The following is a 22,061-nucleotide window of genomic DNA, read 5'->3' as shown; positions in this document are numbered from 1 at the left end:
CCATTTATAAACAAGATGGTTTGGCAATGGGATCGCCGGCCTCGGGAATCTTGGCATAAATTCATCTGGATGTTTTGGAAACATATATGATGAAGAATGACAAAGTCTTTAATAATATATTGTTTTGGGCTAGATTTGTAGACGATACTTTAGTAATTTTGGACGAAAGTGTTGGAGATGCAAAGGCTACTCTTGATTTACTTAACAATATTGACCCTTAGATTAAGTTCACGTTGGAGTCAGAAAGTAATAAATCAATTAATTTCCTCGACCTAAAAATCAACAGATCGGGTTCTGCTTTTGAGTATAGTATTTTTAGAAAGCCTACACAAACGGCAGTCACTATTAGACAGGACTCGGAACGTCCACAGAGTCAAAAAAGATCTACATATAATAGTTTAGTAGAACGGGCCTTTAAGATGCCTATGACAAAAGACAATTTGAAAAAAGAACTCAATATAAAACGTTCAATAGCTAAGGCTAATGGTTTTAGTGAAGGCTTTATTGAACGTATTATTAACAAGTTTAAATTCCGATTGCAAACCACTTTGGTCAAGGACAACCCCAATCATAAGACATTTGGAACTTTTACTTATAACAAAGATATTTATAAGGTTACTAATATTTTCAAAAAACATAACATGGAAATTTCATTTCGCACTGATAATAATAATACTATAGTATTGCACAATGCAACTTCGGTTAATAGGTCGAACCCGTATACCAAATCAGGAGTATACAGATTTAAATGCAATGACTGTGATAGTACATATCTAGGCCAAACAGGGCGCAGTTTTAAAATTAGATACACAGAACACGTCAATGCAATAAAATATAACAGATTTTCAGCGGTAGGCCAGCATGTACATGATTTAAAACATAAATTCACTTCTATAGAACTAGACATTGAAATTTTGGAGAGCTTAGGGAAAGGTAATTTGCTGGATGTTACGGAGGGCTGTTATATACATTTAGATCAGTATTTTAATCCAAATTTTAATTTAAACGAAATTTCCGAAAAACCAAATATTCTTTTTGATTTTCTTATTGAGTTTTTAAAAATATACATGTATACCGGACAATAAGACGGTTTTTCATATTATGCGCAGTAGCTTTACATACTGCCTTCCTCGATCACGCCCTCCGGAGCTCCAACAGGTTGCCGCCCCTCAGTTGCTCCTCCCCCCTTCCCCTAGTTCCCCTCTTTGACCCAAAACCAACTTGGACACTGGATTGCTAACACAACAAGATTCACTTAGCTACATGTTGCTTTGCAAGGACAGCGATCTCACGAGTTGAGTCACATGTTATAAGACGTAAAGTTTCACACTTTTTCAGTTAAAGTGAAGGTTAATATATTCATATTATTTCAGGTCCGCATTGAACTGAGAATGAAATAATTGGTAACTTCATAAAGCACCGGCTTCTGAGTCCGCCTCTTTTCACGATCGCCTCATTTCAACATTTGAAGATTTCATAGAATAATTTTAATATAGTTCAAAAGATTTTGAAGTGTCAAACAATGCCAATGTCATTTAAGAAGATTGTTTAACCTTATTCTGCGACATTATGTTCACTACATGGCAATAACCTCAGGACTTTATTGAACGGTTTTAATATGGTTCTACAAAAACATTTTTTAAAACGTCAAACCAAGTGAATGTTTTTAAGAAGATCGTGATTTTATTATTAGTTTTGTTTAATTTTAATGATTATTTAAACCAAATTGTATCAGATTTTACCAATCTAAAAGTTTAATAATTGCAAGTCTTGGACAATATGGACTCGGAAATAGTATAATTATAATATGGTTTTTAAATCTTTATCATAGTTTTTTAAAATGTGTGTGACGTAGATAAACTTATATATGTTTGCCAATGTATCCAGTGTATATCAGCTGATGATGACGCAATATAAAGCGTCGAAACTAGTCCTGATAAAATAAATATACATGTTGTAATTTCATCTTAACAACATTTTCGGTATAGAATAAGGTGGATACAAATTTTAATAAATTGTAGAGTAGCAGTAGTTCACACAGAGCCGCCAGATGTCAGGCTAGCCCTCCATTCTTCAGCACGGTTCCTTCCAGTTGGAATGTAGGAGAATAACTCACACATAGAAGCACAATACTAAGATAAAACATTGCGTTTTTACCAGAAAAGTAATATTTCTATGACGTTTAATAAGGAAAAATAAATGTATCACACAGTAATTCAAGAAGAGCTCATACGAGTCAAATCGTATAGTTGCAACTGGAAAGTAGGGCCAGACTAACAATGTGACATGAGAGGGGTCTGTGCTCTTTTTTCTTCATGTCTGTATTTACCTTTCTATTCTCACCTTCTTAAATGTAATTTTTCTTACTGTCTAGCCAACTTCTCTGCCTCGGGTAGGAACCCTGTGGGTGGGGCGGTAGAATATCGGCTACGGTAGCACCTGCCTGTCCTAAGAGCCGACTAAAAGTGATCCCAGGGGCTCTAAACTTGAGAGCGTGAGTTGGCGACCACGAGGATCTTTTTTTTCTAGTTGCTTTACGTCGCACCGACACAGGTAGGTGTTATGGCGACGATGGGATAGGAAAGGCTAGGAGTGGGAAGGAAGTGGCCGTGGCCTTAATTAAGGTACAGCCCCAGCATTTGCCTGGTGTGAAAATGGGAAACCACGGAAAACCATTTTCAGGGCTGCCGACAGTGGGGTTCGAACCTACTATCTCCCGAATACTGGATACTGGTCGCACTTAAGCGACTGCAGCTATCGAGCTCGGTCACGAGAATCTTAGCTGCGTCCTGGCATTGCTTCCACTCGCTTGTGCCACCTCCTCACTTTCGTCTACCGGTATCCTATCCGACCTCCCTTGGTCAACTCATGTTCTTTTTGTCCTCTACGGTATTAGAGTATTCGTGGCCAAGGGCGTCTTTCATTTTCACGCTCTTTGTGGCCCTTGTCTTTCTTTGACCGATACCTTTATTTTTCGAAGTGTCGGATCCGTTCCATTTTTCTCTCTGATTAGTGGTTGCCCAGTTGTACTTCCTCTTAAAACAATCACCAACACCACCACTCTCTTCGCTCCAGTTGTACGTCGTTTGAAACATTTGTATTTGCCTACAAGAATGCATTTCCATAGCTTCTTTTCTTGGGCAGCTTAAGCGTTTTATTATGAAATACGATGGATACCCTGAAAGAAGTGTTGGAATTGAATTTGGAAGAACGCGTCTGGTTTTAGCAGAAATACTAAAGCACGTGCTTTCAAAATGTCCACTACATACTACAGATTTCGAGGAAGGTTGTCGCATGCTATTTTTCTCGTCACACCGACATGATATAATTTTGACCCATTTATCTCGTCATTCTATATTTACTGGGGAAGAAATTCCGGTACCTTTGTGAAGTTTACTTTTGCAGAATGGTTCACAGCAAGAAACAGTTGTTGAGGACGCGCAATAGACGTCCTGTGAATAGAATGTTCACAACAAATATTCTTCTTTTCTTTCGTCTTTTTCTACCACTTTTTCCCACAGTTGTGAGGACGCGGGTGTGAACTGTGTCGGACACGTGGATCTGGCCTTGTTTTACGGCCGGATTACATTCCTGTCGCCAACCTTGTATGGAGGGATGCAATCACTGTTACGTGTTTTCTGTGGTGGTTGTTAGTGTAGCATGTTGTGTGAAAAGGAAAGTGTTGGGACAAACACAAACACCCAGTCCCCAAACCAGAAGAATTTAACATGAAATGCGCGATTAAAATCACCAACCCGCATGGGAATCGAACCCGGGACCTTCTGAACCGAATGCCTCAACGCTGACCATTCAGCCAAGGAATCGGATGTTTACAATAAATATTCTCTCGGTGGCAAATACAGAACCTCGTATATTTATAACTATGCACCAAACATTATCTTAAATTTATGTTTAAATATAAAGTATATACTCCCTACAAGCTGAATACACAAATCAACACCTTATATAATTATCTTCTAGGTCTGCCTGACTTAAAAACTCACTAAATTAACATTTTGCTTCACAATTTCTATACACGTCAGTGTTAAACAGTGGAGGACTAACACGAAGTCTAGCGGCGACTCTGGAACTAGAAAGTATTTCACGCTGTGTAAGCTGCCATGCGGAGGCCCTATTACTAATCACGTAGGCAACGGTCAGCCATGATTACTATGTTACTTATCCTGGCGAGCCTTCTCGGGAGTTATACCATAATATGTTCTGTTGATGACTGTATTTGTACAAATGTACCAAGTCCTAGGATTTAATTTGATGTTTTGGCACTGCTGAAGAAGAGAGTAGTAGCTCTCGAAACATGTATGGTAGATAATTATAATAAAATGTAAAGTATTGACAATCAACAAATTAAAAAACCACCTAATTGATATTTTGTTTTTGCCTTTGCAAAATTAAATATACATTAGCACACACAGAACATGTTTCGACCACTTAGTGGTAACCTTCAGCTGTATATAAATAGCTTAGATGAAAACATTTGGATAGTAAGCACATTAAACCTTAAAACTATGTCCCATGGGATCCTAAAAACTATTGCTCTAGGTGCTTTAAATGAAGGGGCGGGGGGGGGGGGTAATTTGGGGGGTAAGGTAATATGTGTGAATGATACTTATACTACGATTCGCGTCTACAATTGTATTTTGAAACTTATTTATTAATATACATATTTAAAAGCGTCTATGGTGATACACTTTTTGTAATAACACTAGGTGGCATGAATAAAAAGTAAATGTGTTTAACAGGCTTCAGACAGTTGTGAGAAAGATACTTAAATTAAAATTCGCGTCTACAATGATGCTTTTTTGCTTGTTGCTTTATGTCGCACAGACACAGATAGATCTCATGGCGACGATACAATGATGTTAAAAAAGTAGGTACTTATTTACTAATAAACATATTTGAAAAATATCTTGAAGCGTCTATGGTGAGGCACTTTTATAAAAACATTTGGGCTTGAATAAAGAGTCTATGTACAGTATACACCAGTCTTCGGTTATTTGTTTTTTGTATTGAGTATCTTCCATAAATGTTACTCTTTGCTCTGTAGATGGTGGTAAAAGTATGTGTTGACTGTTTGACTTGCAATAGTCCTATGGTAGTTTCTCTGTTATATAAAATGAAATGAACAAGCAAAAAAAACTCTTATACGAGCATATCAGTAAATACATGGAATGGGTAAAAAGAAAACAAACAAGACGAACAAGTGAAATAATCAAACACGACGTCACGGAAGCACAGCTAGTAATCCCTCCTCCCTCAAGAGGCGTATTAGATGACGACACAACTCTACTTCCCCTTTCTCCGGAGGATTGCACGAACAAAAGATAGGCCGGCACAAGGTTGTACTTGACAGTTGTAAGACATGTTGGCACCACTACAAAAATGAAATCAAGAACGTCACCCGTCAAGCACAATCGCCAATCTACTACTTTTTATGTCGGACACAGTTACGCATTTTATTCATGTTAATTCGTATTTAATTCCGTATAGTGCTTAATAGTGCTTATTTAATTCCGTATAATGCTTATAATCCTTTATTTGCTTGCACAAATATGAGTATTTAAAAAAATGTTATAACGTTTAAGCGAGCCACAAAATAAAAACGAACTATTTTCTGTTGATTGTTGTTGGCAATTTGGGTGGTACAGTGGTGCCACCTATAACTATAGCTTGACTACCGTATAGAAGTGTTGCCGTTTTGTCTGTCGCCGCTAGCACGTGGCACTGTATTTGCAAGTGGTCAGGTGTGATTCGCGCGTTTATGAAAGTTTTGTTTTCCTTGTGAGATAATTGTGAAATTTTATTTATGTCTCGGAAACGACAACATAGTCATGAAGCGCGATGTGATCATTCTTTGCGCCGCAGAGTGTCCCTTAGCAGTCAAACATTAGAATTCGTGCGGAGAACTCGCGAGGTTTACGAGAGGGAGAGGAAATTCGTACGCTTGTATAGCCGTCTCTCTGTTCCTGCAGATCATGTTGTGGAACGCATATGTCAATCATTAGGGCTTTCAAAGCGTACAGTTATCAAATACAGTAGAGACAATACGCGACACTCAGCAAGATATCGAAGGACTGCTATTAGAGATCTCTCTCGCGGATTGACCTGAGAATTACTGATTCTGTCCAAGGTACGTAGAATACAAGGTAGGCATCACGAGAGAGGTGCGCAGTGGCAAAGCAGAGCTGTGACGTCACGCTGGACCCTCGCGTTGAATCTGCTCTGAATGAGGTAGAGGTAGTTCGAATAAGAATAGCTGTGCACGCAGAAGCTGGGAGCTAATAATACACGATAGTAACAAATCTGTGATGTATAAGAAACCGTGTGTGTTTATTTTATGAGATAAAACGTAAAAAGCAGCAATAGTGTACACTTTTCAGTATGCTTTGTCATGCCATTGCAGGCTGCACAAATCATAGCAGGCACGCGAAGGAACGAAACATACGCTTTCATGTATTCCCTAAAACCACTGACGTAAATACATGGTGACAGAAGTAATCAAGACATTATCGAAAGCTATCTTTCTCAGCTTCGAGGGTTCGGAAGGCTTTATGACGATCCTCTTCCGACAGCTGTGACGCGAAAGGTGAAATCATTGCTTCTAGCCTCAATGCTTCCGAGGCGATAAGAAATTCCAACTGTTCTCCGGAAGATTATGAAATATTACGCCCAAATGTGTACTGCTGAACTCGATCAAGACTCGGATACCGTGTGACAGTCCAAGGCCAGCGTTGAGCCCACAACATCCTATTTTTTATCGGAGGATGAGCAAGGGTTCGTTAAAGCCCTTGAAGATCTAGTAAAACAGCTCGAGGACAGTTGTGAAACCAAGGAGCTGCTTGAAGACTTCACTGGCTACATAGGTTTTAGGATAAAGAAGAAGAACCTCGATAAAGAAAGTAATTACGGAGAGAAAACTGGTCAAACTACAAGGGGTGGAAATTAAATTTCAAAAAGGGTCCCATTTTTTTTTTGCAAGTTGCTTTACGTCGCACCGACACAGATAGGTCTTACGGCGACGATGGGACATGAAAGGGCTAGGAGTGGAAAGGAAGCGTCCGTGGCCTTCATTAAGGTACAGCCCCAGCATTTGCTTGGTGTGAAAATGGAAAACCACGGAAAACCATCTTCAGGGCTGCCGACAGTGGGGTTCGAACCCAATCTCCCGAATACTGGATACTGGCCGCACTTAAGCGACTACAGCTATCGAACTCGGTAGTTTAAATTTTACCACGGGAAAGAACTGAAAGAGGGTTCTAACATCATCACAAATCTTACGGATATCCTGAGAAAGAAATTCCACGAAATTTATGAGCTTGCAAGTTGCTTCGTGAGAAGCCGTTCTTTTATTCGAATGGACGCTTTAAACAAAAGTAAGACATTCAAGAGACCGGGTTTCAGTTAATACAACACCGATAAAGAAAGAAGAAAAACAAAGAAATTCCACTGATGCTATGGATAAGTGTGTCTGATATTTTTTTTAAATATCAGCATTATTCCTTGTGTATAACATACCTGTTATTTTTTTATGTTGTATATGAAACCAGTGCTAAGAATATTAATATACAGGCTTATTAATATGGCCTATCTAATGTTAACGTGGAATTTGTCATTTCCTGGCACTTGGAGAACATTTACTGTACTGTTCGTGTTGTCGACAGTTTCCGAACATTTGCTGTTTGTGTTGTTGACAGTGTATATAGTTTCCCAATACTGCTTGTAACAATCGACATATTTCTTGCAGTCATTAAGCCTTAATGTTCGAGTCTGTAACAATTAGAGCCCCTTGTTATTGTTAGGTGTTGAGAACATGAACATATGGAATGGCCATTCCACTGCGATCACAGTCTTAGCATTGTTACAACCTTTTATACAGATCGAAATACTTCAGAAACGCTGCTGGATTCACACTGTATTTGATCTCCTGATTACTCTACTGTAATAGTGAAGTGGAATGCATTTTCTTAGGTGATGTTAAAATATCAATGAAGTTCTCTTATCTCTAACTTGTGGCTAAAACAGAATACCTTACAGCTGTGTATTAGCCTACCTCATACAGAAGACAAGGCGCTGAGGGTTCACCTTGACGTCATCGACGGCCAAGCGTGGTGGGGAGACCTGCGCGTGATCCCTACCTCTTACTCTAACTACCTTGGATTCTGTCATAAGAGCACGTGTATTTGTGTGTGAAGTTCTTGGTGTTATTTATGCGTTTTCATTGAGTTGACATAATTAAATAGTAGCGTGTGCCATTCCTTGATATCACCTTTCAACACGAGGGGAAAGGAATGTGCTGTGTTTGGCTGCAGTAACTATGAAGTAGAGAATAATGCGCGGTCTTTCTTTAGTTTCCCTCGTGACAAGAAAATGTAAGTAATATTGTGTTTGCATATATATTCTTCCAGTGACAAAGAGATTTTTATAGTACTTCATAATTTTCTGACGTGCTCGACCCATATTTTAACTGGCTTAAAATTTTATTGTATAGTGCAGCAGTTAAACTTCAACACCGATGTGTTCAATCAATCAATCAATCAATACTGATCTGCATTTAGGGCAGTCGCCCAGGTGGCAGATTCCCTATCTGTTGCTTTCCTAGCCTTTTCCGAAATGATTTCAAAGAAATTGGAAATTTATTGAACATCTCCCTTGGTAAGTTATTCCAATCCCTAACTCCCCTTCCTATAAATGAATATTTGCCCCAGTTGGTCCTCTTGAATTCCAACTTTATCTTCATATCGTGATCTTTCCTACTTTTATAAACGCCATTCAAACCTATTCGTCTACTAATGACATTCCACGCCATCTCTCCGCTGACAGCTAGGAACATACCACTTAGTCGAGCAGCTCTTCTTCTTTCTCTCAATTCTTACCAACCCAAACATTGCAACATTTTTGTAACGCTACTCTTTTGTCGGAAATCACCCAGAACAAATCGAGCTGCTTTTCTTTGGATTTTTTCCAGTTCTTGAATCAGGTAATCCTGGTGAGGGTCCCATACACTGGAACCATACTCTAGTTGGGGTCTTACCAGAGACTTATATGCACTCTCCTTTACATCCTTACTACAACCCCTAAACACCCTCATAACCATGTGTAGAGATCGGTACCCTTTATTTACAATCCCATTTATGTGATTACCCCAGTGAAGATCTTTCCTTATATTAACACCTAGATACTTACAATGATCCCCAAAAGGAACTTTCACCCCATCAAAGCAGTAATTAAAACTGAGAGGACTTTTCCTATTTGTGAAACTCACAACCTGACTTTTAGCCCCGTTTATCAACATACCATTGCCTGCTGTCCATCTCACAACATTTTCGAGGTCACGTTGCAGTTGCTCACAATCTTGTAACTTATTTATCACTCTATAGAGAATAACATCATCCGCAAAAAGCCTTACCTCCGATTCCACTCCTTTACTCATATCATTTATATATATAAGAAAACATAAAGGTCCGATAACACTGCCCTGAGGAACTCCCCTTTCAACTATTACAGGGTCAGACAAAGCTTCACCTACTCTAACTCTCTGAGACCTATTTTCTAGAAATATAGCAACCCATTCAGTCACTCTTTTGTCTAGTCCAATTGCACTCATTTTTGCCAGTAGTCTCCCATGATCCACCCTATCAAATGCTTTAGACATGTCAATCGCGATACAGTCCATTTGACCTCCAGAATCCAAGATATCTGCTATATCTTGCTGGAATTCTACAAGTTGAGCTTCAGTGGAATAACCTTTCCTAAAACCGAATTGCCTTCTATCGAACCAGTTATTAATTTCACAAACATGTCTAATATAATCAGAAAGAATGCCTTCCCAAAGCTTACATACAATGCATGTCAAACTTACTGGCCTGTAATTTTCAGCTTTATGTCTATCACCCTTTCCTTTATACACAGGGGCTACTATAGCAACTCTCCATTCATCTGGTATAGCTCCTTCGACCAAACAATAATCAAATAAGTACTTCAGATATGGTACTACATTCCAACCCATTGTCTTTAGTATATCCCCAGAAATCTGATCAATTCCAGCCGCTTTTCTAGTTTTCAACTTTTGTATCTTATTGTAAATGTCATTGTTATCATATGTAAATTTTATTACTTCTTTGGCCTTAGTCTCTTCCTCTATCTCGACATTATCCTTGTAACCAACAATCTTTACATACTGCTGACTGAATACTTCTGCCTTTTGAAGATACTCACATACACACTCCCCTTGTTCATTAATTATTCCTGGAATGTCCTTCTTGGAACCTGTTTCTGCCTTAAAATACCTATACATACCCTTCCATTTTTCACTAAAATTTGTATGACTGCCAATTATGCTTGCCATCATGTTATCCTCAGCTGCCTTCTTTGCTAGATTCAATTTTCTAGTAAGTTCCTTCAATTTCTCCTTACTTCCACAGCCATTTCTAACTCTATTTCTTTCCAGTCTGCACCTCCTTCTTAGTCTCTTTATTTCTCTATTATAATAAGGTGGGTCTTTACCATTCCTTACCACCCTTAAAGGTACAAACCTGTTTTCGCATTCCTCAACAATTTCTTTAAACCAATCCCAGAGTCTGTTTACATTTTTATTTACCGTTTTCCACCGATCATAGTCACTTTTTAGAAACTGCCTCATACCTGCTTTATCAGCCATATGGTACTGCCTAACAGTCCTACTTTTAAGACCTTCCTTTCTATCGCATTTATTTTTAACTACCACAAAAACAGCTTCATGATCACTAATACCATCTATTACTTCAGTTTCCCTATAGAGCTCATCTGGTTTTATCAGCACCACATCCAGGATATTTTTCCCTCTGGTTGGTTCCATCACTTTCTGAATCAGCTGTCCTTCCCTAACTAACTTATTTGCCATTTGTTGGTCATGTTTCCTGTCGTTCGCATTTCCTTCCCAATTTACATCTGGCAAATTCAGATCTCCCGCTACAATCACATTTCTTTCCATGTCGTTTCCCACATAGCTGACTATCCTATCAAATAATTCCGAATCCGCATCAGTGCTACCCTTTCCCGATCTGTACACTCCAAATATATCAAGTTGCCTATTATCTTTAGAAATGAGCCTTACACCTAGAATTTCATGTGTCTCATCTTTAACTTTTTCGTAGCTTACAAATTCTTCTTTCACCAGAATGAAAACTCCCCCTCCCACCTTTCGTATCCTATCTCTACGATACACACTCCAGTGCCGTGAGAAAATTTCTGCATCTATTATATCATTTCTCAGCCATGATTCAACTCCTATTACAATATCTGGTAAATATATATCTATTAAATTACTTAATTCTTTTCCTTTCTTTACAATACTTCTACAGTTCAGCACTAACAATTTTATGTCATCCCTACTTGATTTCCAGTTCCCTGTTCCCTTATCACCGCTCCCTAGGCCATCCCGTTTCCCTGAATGTACCTCCCTATTACCCTTCCAAACAAATTTCCCAACTTATACGTACCACTGCGGTTTAAATGAAGGCCATCCGAGCGCAGATCCCTATCTCCTACCCACCCATTAGGATCTAGAAATTTCACTCCCAGTTTCCCACATACCCACTCCATAGTCTCATTTAAATCCCCAATCACCCTCCAGTCAGTATCCCTCCTACACAGTATTCCACTAATAACAATCTCCGCTTTCTTAAACTTCACCCGTGCTGCATTTACCAGATCCCACACATCTCCAACTATGTTGGTACTTATGTCAGCTTGCCTTACGTTGTTGGTACCAACGTGAAACACTACCACCTTCTCCTTCCCCTCCTCCCTCTCTTCTACTTTCCTCAACATCTGCCTCAACCTAATTCCTGGATAACATTCTACCCTGGTTCCCTTTCCTCCACACACTTTCCCCACGTGTCTAACGATATGAGTGTGGCTGGTTGTGTTCCAAGTTACCCCATTTGGAATGCCGTAATGCGTTGTCAACAGAGCCATCTACAGTAGTCGGCAATGGTTGTCAAGCACTGAAAAAAATATGGGTGATTTCAGAAATGTACATATTTTGTTGAAACAAAATGATGATTCAAATTTGCTTTACCCTAATGTAATGGCATTATGGCAAGTATTGCTTATAGGGAAAGTCTGAATGTTTTTGAGGCTCAATTTATAGATTTCCTTTCTGTTAGTAGGCTTCAAGTTAAAAGGAAAATTGTCCAGCTCTTAAATGTAAATTTATTGAATCATGTGTGTAAGGAATGTGTCGATATTTTTGTTGACAAGCGTTTTAATATGATGATACAATGCTTTTAAATGAGAAAAATAAAAGTCTAGCTGTGAACGTTCAAGCAGAAATTCTAAAGCTAAAAATGTAATGCATAAATTAAAGATCAAGCACTTTCACAGCAGTCCACTTCATATCTTGATTATATGTCTAATATCAGTCTTTAAATAATAATCTGTTAAATAATTATTCATTCATTTATCCAGAATTGCTTTAGCAACTTTGAAGTTAATATCTTAAAACACTTTCTTTCTAGACGTAATTTATTTACCCATTTCCGTATATACATTTCCATTGATATTTGAATTTAGCGCGAATTTTCAGGTCAAACCACTAGGAGCGCCACTTGCGACTTGTCTCCCATTTTAACAAGGCTAAATCCGGAAGTGTCACGTATTGTCTCTACACTATTTGCTGTTATTCAGAGAGGTGATCGCCTCCAAGAACAGAACGGAGCTGATAGTAGGGACCAGGGGCGGTTTCTGCATGAAGTTGCAGGTTTGCGTTAACCCCATTAATATTTTCTGTTTATTTTAGGTAAAGCTTTATTATTTAGATTACTCAACTACTGTATTTTCTTTCAACAAGACAAACCTTTTAAGAACTTGAAAGAGTAAGTATCGGCTACAGGAGACTTTACAAGCCGATATTCTTAGATGTTCACTGCAGGAGCCCAAAAGTTTGCAGTGGAGAGTCAACCTGAGGTAGGATGGCACCATGGCTGGTAGAGGGGTACGCGGGGAGAGGAAAAGATAGGCGTGGCTTCTTATACATTGCTTAAATGGAGGTTTATCAACCTGGCTCCTACTACCACGGCCGACTGGATCCCTCGCTGCGCTCGAGCGACGAATCAAGTCGGTCGTGCTCTGACTTAACCAACTACTATATAGCACGGCCAACTTGATCCCCTATTTGTTTTAGGTAAAGTTTTATAATTTAGATTACTCAATATATTTTTGTTTAATTCAGGAAAATACATATGCATATGAGTGTGGCTGGTTGTGTTCCAACTTACCCCATTTGGAATGCCGTAATGCGTTGTCAACAGAGCCATCTACAGTAGTCGGCTATGGTTGTCAAGCACTGAAAAAATATGGGTGATTTAAGAAATGTACATATTTTGTTGAAACAAAATGATTATGCAAATTTGCTTTACCCTAATGTAATAGCATTATGGCAAGTATTGCTTATAGGGAAAGTCGCTAGAGACCGTTGTTGCTCAATGTGAGAGTCTGTTATAGAACAGGGATGTCATCTGGAGACATTAGATGGAAGTTCATCTGCTGGATCACGGCCGACTTGATACGTCGCTGTAGCTAGCTCCGAGCGCAGCGAGGGATCCAGTCGGCCATGACTCGATATATAACTAATGGCTTTAAATTTGAGAATAAAAACCGCCATTTCTTTCAGTATAGCCATGAGCTTTGTTATGTGCGTACAAGCTATAAGTAGCTTATTGATTTCATTGAGTAAACATTCGTGTCAGCGTGTGTGTTTTTATTATTGTGCATTTTTATCAGTTAGTGGTATTTTGCCAGATCATGAATTCGGTACAGTCTTTAATGACTGGGCCGTTTCCGCAACGGACTGCCGAAGAAAAATCCGAGGTGAGACGGACAGGTAGGCCTACGCGACGTTTAATTTCGAAACCAGATACATTAAGAAAGGTTTTTTTCAATACCGGAATCAGCTACTTCAAAGTGTTTCATTCCAAAATGGTAAAATATTTTAAAATAAAAAAATTTTAATAGGTTGTAGTAATATTCCTGAAAATAGAAATGTAAAATGATTGTTTTATTTCTAATAAAAAGAAATATTGTTGATGTATCTGGATTTGAAAATTAGCCTGTAATCATATTATCATTGGTAAAAATTGTGCACCACTGAACTTGGAAACCACCAGCCGCCACTGGTAGGGACTTGTTTCACAGCACTTCGGAAAAGAAACGAATTAAGCTATCTCCTGTAACATGAATTAATTATTTCTAGGCTGATGCAATACGAAGACACGGTACGATTATTACAGCTGACAGTCCCTTCTGTCATTGTTATGGACAATGCACCTTACCACTCCGTAATAATGAACAAGACCCCTACTTCGAGCGCCCGTAAAGAACAGTTAGTAGAATGCCTGCAGTAAAGAAATATCACAGCGCATATGTGTATGACTAAATTAGTCGACGAGGTAGCAAAAGGAACAACGCCACGAGGTTATTAGGTTGTTGCCGTACCACTGTCACATCAACCCAATGTGTTGGTCCAGTATGGGGTGAATTAAAATATTACGTACGCACTAATAACATGTCCTTCATAATTATTGAAGTGGAAGGACTGCTACGAGAGAGTATTGCTCGAATGGATGCGGCTTTGCGGATGAAGAAAGTTAGCCATGTCGCAACATTCATTAATTCGGCAATGACAATACATGGCATCATCAGTGACTGTCAGGAGTTGATGATCTGCCTAGACGATGACAATGAAGGCGACGGTAGTGATGAGAGTGATCTGGAGGGTATCGAGCCTCTATTTTGGTGAATCAGGTATGAAAATAAGGTTTCTGAATATTCGTAAATGTTATAGATTTTACTTGAAACCTTTTGTGTTAGCACCGGTGTATATTATTCTAACATGTATTGCTGTATTTAAAGTGAGATTCCTATCGGTCGATTTCTTCCGTATTTTCTAACATCGCAATAATAAGAACTTCATAGTAAATTTATCTCGTATCATTTTGTATGATGAATAATCGGTGAGTAGAAAGTTAGATTTTTGTCGGCGAATTTCATTTGTATTGTGTATCATCGCGTTGACATTAAAAATATTTCTTCCATGTCTCAAAAACTCACATGTTGTTGCGGCGCCAACATCCCTTCGTGCGCCATTGCAGTATGACCAACATTGTGCGCAGCTGTCATGTGCAACCTTACCCCCGCCGTTGCCTACGAGATACACAATGCTGGGAAATACAGCACACTAGACTCGTCCTCGAGATACTTCCGGCATGTGCCGCTAGAGTTCTCTTTACTGATCTGTTTCGCCCGCTCATTCGAATATGAAAAACTATAAAAATTCATTAAAACTAGTAATTTCAGAAGGCAGCAAATAGATATAAGATCAAAGATGGACCAAGGACAATTGTTTGACTTATTTTCTACAACGTATTTCTTACAATGTGCTTAAACGAAATAAGTAATTCACGAAAGAAGTAGGGAAATCTGACAGCGAGTTTGTCACTTCTTACCGATTCCTTTAATTGTGCCTCGAGAGTATCCGATAAGCGGATCGAGATTGCGGTCATAATAACTTTGGGTTTCATCGCCTTTTCCCAGTTATCAGCGATCCAATCTTTTCCTCCGCACATCTGATATTTTGGCATTCATATTGACGCCGCTGTTTGGTGAGCGATGTTATGCCCTTTACGCAAATATTTAGCGTCGTTTCACCGTATTTCTCTTTTTTCTTCCCGTAAAATTAAATTTGTGTTCACCTCTCTGGTGTAGTGGTTAGTGTGATTAGCTGTCACCCCCGGAGGTCCGGGTTCGATTCCCGGCCCTGCCGCGAAATTTGAAAAGTGGTACGAAGGCTGGAACGGGGTCCACTCAGCCTCGGGAGGTCAACTGAGTGGAGGTGTGTTCGATTCCCACCTCAGCCATCCTCGAAGTGGTTTCCGTGGTTTCCCACTTCTCCAGGCAAATGCCAGGTTAGTACTTAACTTAAGGCCACGGCCGCTTCCTTCCCTCTTCCCTGCCTGTCCTTTCCAATCTTCCCATCCCTCCACAAGGCCCCTGTTCAGCATAGCAAGTGAGGCTGCCTGGGCGATGTACTGGTCAACGTCCCCACCTGTATCCCCCGACCCAAATTCTGGTTCTCCAGGACACTACCCTTGAACGGTAGAAGTGGGTTCCCTCGTGTCCGAGGGAAAAACTGACACTGGAGGGTAAACGGATGAAGAAAGAAGAAGAAAATTAAATTCGTTCTAACAGGAATAAAGCTCCTAAATGACCAATTTTTGCATGCTTTTAAATTTGGTTTGCTTTTTGGTCAAGTTCAGATACCGTAAATCTTTTTTTCTGATTTCATTACCCGTATCCTACTTGTCAATTTACAAATTATTTTCGGTAATCTGGTATCTGATTTTCTCATCCGTAGGTTTTTTAGATTTAACAGAGATACTCGTAGACTTTCCTTGATATAGAAATGAGACTTGTACTCCTTTTTCGTTTGTGTATGTTCATTGTTATCTGAATCGGAACTTTTACTAAATTTTGATGGCAATACATCATTTTTGGGAGCTGGACGCTTCCTGCGTTTGACATTTTCCTGTTTTTTGAACAGGATACACAATAAAAACACAAGGAAATTTGATTGATGTGTTTACACTGAAATCTGTTTTATGAGAAGAATTGCTAGGTACCTAAAGATATCCTACTATATCACCTTGCCTAGAAATAGTTTGCTTCCATTTCTCCCTTAAACAGCACTCAGAAGGGAAACTATGGAACGTAAATTTTCATGCTTTTTTAGTGTCATCCGAAATACAGAGAGGTACACAACAGTGCACCTTCTTCTCAAACTCATAGACACTCACCGACAGAAACAATATATACAATAAATTGTACAAAATCAACACAGCATCACAATTACTCCGCATATCACGATATTAAAGTCCGCCAAGAACAGAATGGAAACCTGACATCTAGCGGCCAAACTGTGAACACGGTCGAACCGGTTTTTCAGCGACAAATTAATAGCTATGTCCCGGCATTGTATATCTCGTAGGCAATGCCCCGACCCACCTTTTTATACTCTAGGTCGTGCACAAAGACAGATCCCCAAGGCAGCGCGGAATAAACATCTTTCCAGATAAGGTGAGTCAAGACGACACAGCTTTCCAATACATCCCTCGTCCCGCGATCTATTTAAATTGGGAACATTTCTATTTTATGTCACATTTTAATATGTTACGATCTTCTGCTGGTTGCAGATCGTGAGGCAAGCTGCCCTAATCAGAAGACCACCGTTTCATATAACAGACAAGCTACCATAGGACTATTGAAAATCAAACAGTCAACACAACTTTTCACCACAATCTAATGAGCAATATTTGCAAGTCAAACAGTCAACATGGCCTTTTACCATAATCTAAAAAGTAGAATTTAAGGAAAATACTCAATACAAAACACAAACAACAAATACCGGAAGACTGGTATATACTGTACATATGCCTTGTTTTCTTTTAGCTTCTTCATTACTGATTGGATTTTACTCTCAACTGTGTCAGGCTATTCCATGTCTCCTTTACTGTAATCTTCATACTCATGTTGCTGGTCTCCTTTATACAGGTTTTGACAGTATGTCCCGCACACTATTACTTTTTCATCCACATTTGTTTTCAAGTTTCCACTGCAATTTTCAGCAGCCTATCTTTCTGGTCTAAACTCTCTTGCAATTAATTTAATTTTCCTAAAGAAATCTCTTGACTGACTTTTCTGTTCTTGAGGTTTTTCAATTTATTTTACATCACACCGACACAGATAGCTCTTATGGCGACGATGGGATAGGAAAGGGCTGTGCGTGGGAAGGAAGCGGCCGTGGCCTTAATTAAGGTACAGCCTGGTGTGAAAATGGGAAACCGCGGAAAAACATATTCAGGGCTGTCGACAGTGGGGTTCGAACATGCAAGCTCACAACTGCGCACCCCTAACTGCATGACGTTCATGAGTTTCTCTTTACATACTTCTAAGTATTACCTATATCGGTCTTATTTACGATTATATGTTTTGGCTGAGAGAGTGTAAGTTTCGTGAATCCTCCTCTGCCTTCTCCTGCTTCTGCCTAGTCTCAGTAACATGCAGTGTCTCCTCTGATATCCATAGCCTCTGTTATGTTTGTGCCATTCAGTTTTGAATGATTGTAATGCTGTTATCACATAATTTTTCAATGTGTCCCAGATTTCTTTCTGGTATCATTGACAATGTGTCGAATTGTTCTGCTCTTGCCATTGCATGGGTATGGCAAACAGCACTGTTTTGTTTGCCCTCATACCAATGACGAAGTCCCTTGACAAAGGTGTTGCATGCAATATGAGGTGCCAGATATTTGCCTTGATCTCCAACTTTCAAGTGGAAATAACAGAAATAAAGATCCTTTACAAATGAGTCTGTTTGACGCACCTTGGAATCGAACACACAAACTCCACAAATGTAGCAAAACTTTCGAGGACTTAGTTTATACTGCCTTCTGTGCACCCCTGATACACTAGCCATGGCGACCTTAAAATACTAACATAAAAGTAACATGAATAACAATAGACTGAAACACAATTTTTATATTCACATTAATTCACACACGCATTGATACAAATGAATGTAAACAATTCAGTAAACTCATACTTGTTGGAGTGTAGTTCAAGCACCACTGACTATATTAACCTAGTTTATCTTGAAAAGGAATGGCAGCCCAACATAAACATCGGATAAGGACTGGGGTTTAAAACATTTCTGTTTATACAAGTGGTCTGAGGTTGCAGCTCTACTCTGTCTTATCTGCAATCCAACTTACCTCCCATGTCTAGAAAACAGAAGTCAGAAGTCCAAAACAGAATTGCATCAAAACTACACATGATACGAAAAATATGACGTTATTTTCGGAATCAAGGCATCGGTTTTCCTTCCTAATCCTAGCCATTTCCCAACCCCTTGCTGCCCAAAACCTTCAATGTGTTAGTGCGATGTTAAACCATTAGCAGAAAATAAGCATTCTGAGATATTTCACAAACATTTGCATTGAAGTCGCCTCATAACGGTTATTCCTTTACTTGGAGTATTTCGTATTATAGCTTTCAGTTGACAGTGAAAGTCATCAATTTCATTTTCACCTGCATTGGAAATTGGCATATGTACTTTATGTTCATCTTCTAAAATATGCCTTCTAGTTTTACAAAGATTACGGTCACTAATGTTCTGGAAGACTATAACAGGTTTATTTAGCCTTACCGATAGTAGTAATGCTACTCCAGTGAACTGCTCTGGTGGCATCCAGAAATGTAAATGTAATTATCATGGTGGTTCATGGAAGTGTCTTTGTCCTAACCAGTGTGTTTCTGTAAGTCCTGATATTTCTATGTTGTACCTTACTAGTTCCATTTTGATTATAGCCAGATTTCTAATCTGTGCTTGCATTCTTTGTACATGCCATGTAGACATAGTCAATAATTTCTCACCTGTAGATTCCTAGAGGATGAACAGTAGCTTTGTTTCCATCTGCAGCCTGGTTATCCACTGCCGTGTGGCTGGTTTCCTTGACCTGGAATTAGCGTAGAACGTGATTGATGGCACACTCACAATAATCGTGGTGGAATCACAACAGTCGTGGCAGTACCTCTACGCACACTGGTGACCATCCTAAATGTTATAATGTTATGGATCGTTGTAATTCTAACCTTCTAATATATAAAATTAATATTTATTTGTTTGTCTTGAATGGGCTCAAAAACTACTGGACCGATTTTGCTCAAAAAATCACAACTGGTTCTTATTGTTCCAGAGGAAGTGGTTTGAAAAAAATCCAAAACGTAGTTTTTATGATGAGTAATTTTATGTAATTTAATTACAAAGCCGCGCCAAGATTTGGATCAACCTTGAACAGATTAATGATAGGCGACAGCAACATACCTTGTATCATGACATACATACATACATACACTGACTTAGCAAATATCATGGGATAGTCACCTAATAGCGTGTGGGGCCTCCTCTGCCCCTGCGAACCGCAGTGAGACGCCGTGGAATTGAGCCGACAAATCCCTGGTAGTCCTCTGGACGCTTCTTACACCAAATGGTTTGCAGAGCGGCCGCCAATGCTGGTCTGTTCGTGGGTGCATGATCCATGGCACGGAGCTTGCGTTCCAGGACATCCCAGATATGCTCGATAGGATTCATATCGGGGCTCCCGGGTGGCCATGGCAGTCGTTGGACTTACGCTGCATGTTCCTGGAACCATTCCCGGGCGACGTGGGAGCGATGTGGCGGTGCGTTATCACCGGAGTACCGTTTGGGCGCTGGAAGGCCAAAAATGGGTGGAGATGGTCTCCGAGCAGCTCAACATATCGCGAACCAAAGTCTCTTCCAGAACAACTAGGCGGCCCATTCCATACCAGGAAAATGCACCCCAGACCATAACAGGGACATCAGCGCCCTGGATCACACCTTCGAGGCAGGCGGGATCCATCGCTTCATGTGGTCTGCGCCATACGCGGTGCCTCCCATCAGCATGGTGCAGTTGAAATCGTGATTCGTCCGACCGTATCACGTTACGCTATTGTTCCAGTGTCCATCCCTGGTGACTGGCGACAAATGCGCGTCGGTGTGCCCGATGACGTTGAGTTAACAGTGGGCGCCGGCTCCCATACCATATAGAACCCATGTTCCTACGGATTGTCCACTGGGAGACGTATCTAGCACGGCCTGTGTTGAATTGAGCCGTGATTTGTTGCACGGTTGCCCGTCTGTCACTATTGACAATCCGTCTCAGATGTCGCCGGTCACGGTCATCGAGGGTGGCTGGACGGTCGGTCGTTCGTCGCATTAATAAAATTCTACCCCTCCACGTTACCTCATAAAATAATTCAGATCTAAGTAGAGTAACGTTATCTTAGTAGCAAGAGCGGTAGTGACGTCATCGCGAACAAGCTTTGACCTGTAGCTGAAGACCACGCGTTCTCTCTCAAGTCAAGTGTCTCGCATCATAACACATTGTCAATTTTTTTTTACTACTACACCAGATAGGGGTAAATACAGCTTAGCTTCTTCTGCTGAGATGTACATGTCTCCACATTTAATGTAGTGAGTACACATCATACACATATTTCAATCAGGGTGAGGATATTTGAATTACACTTAAGCTCTTTAGTTTTGGGTTTATGTCAACTCTACGTTCGAAAATTTAGGAGTGACATTTACTCTGCTCCTCTAGGGCTGAAGTGCTCCCTACAAGAGTTGGCCAAGGAGGTTAAATAGACGACAGCTTAGCACACAACATGTCTAGACTCAGCTAAAGACCCCGAGTTCGCTAATGCAGACACAACATCACAGGTTGCTCGGCTCCTACCTAAGGCAAGGGTGCCCCTGGAAGAGCTTTACTGTGATCAACCCCACCACCTTGGAATAAAGTGTCCTACAATAGTTGGCCAATGAAGGTTAGATAGACAACAACATAGAATACATCATGCCTAGACTCAGCTAAAGACCCCCAGTTTGCTAACCCGTGCTCTCTCAAGTCAGGTATCCCTTTTAGTAGCCTCCTTTGACAGTATTCCATAAGATGACGACATTCTATTGTCTGAAGGTGTCCAAAGACGTAGCGCCTCTTGTGGACGGTGACAGCCGCATTCAACCATTCACGATACACCTTGGACACGGTTGACCGTGTGAAGCTGAATTCCCGCACCACTTCCGAAATTGCACTTCCCATCCGTCGGGCAGCGACCACCAAACCCCATTCGAACGGTGTCAGCTTATGACGACGTTCCATGTTATACCTGCCACATGCACAGCCACTGCTCACAAGGTCTCCTATACAACCGCCGCTGGCACAGGGGGCGTGTGTTGCGCAGACAACACACCTGCGCATCAGTGCTTCGCTATCCCATGACATTTGCTCAGTCAGTGTACATTACATACATTATCATAAAGACTGTTATTTTTTCAGCGTTGCTGAGATCGGGCGAGTCGGCCGTGGGGTTAGGGGCGCGCAGCTGTGAGCTTGCACCCGGTAGACAGTGGATTCGAACCCCACTGTCGGC

The 22,061-nt window shown here is 40.2% G+C and overlaps 1 protein-coding gene across 1 annotated transcript in view; it reads left to right on the top strand.

Moving 5' to 3' along the window:
• Positions 1–19,644, top strand: part of Glut1 (Glucose transporter 1) — a 250,614-nt gene extending 230,970 nt beyond the window's left edge. Inside the window, exon 11 of the mRNA XM_067146970.2 lies at positions 19,528–19,644. Within this exon, the coding sequence (XP_067003071.1) occupies positions 19,528–19,579 (52 nt within the window). The 3' untranslated portion in view covers positions 19,580–19,644. The remainder of the gene's footprint in view (positions 1–19,527) is intronic.
• Positions 19,645–22,061: the final 2,417 nt, after the last annotated feature.

The sequence above is a fragment of the Anabrus simplex genome, chromosome 5 (assembly GCF_040414725.1).
Source record: "Anabrus simplex isolate iqAnaSimp1 chromosome 5, ASM4041472v1, whole genome shotgun sequence".
Taxonomy (NCBI): Eukaryota; Metazoa; Arthropoda; class Insecta; order Orthoptera; family Tettigoniidae; genus Anabrus; species Anabrus simplex.
This window is presented reverse-complemented; position numbering and strand designations above follow the sequence as displayed.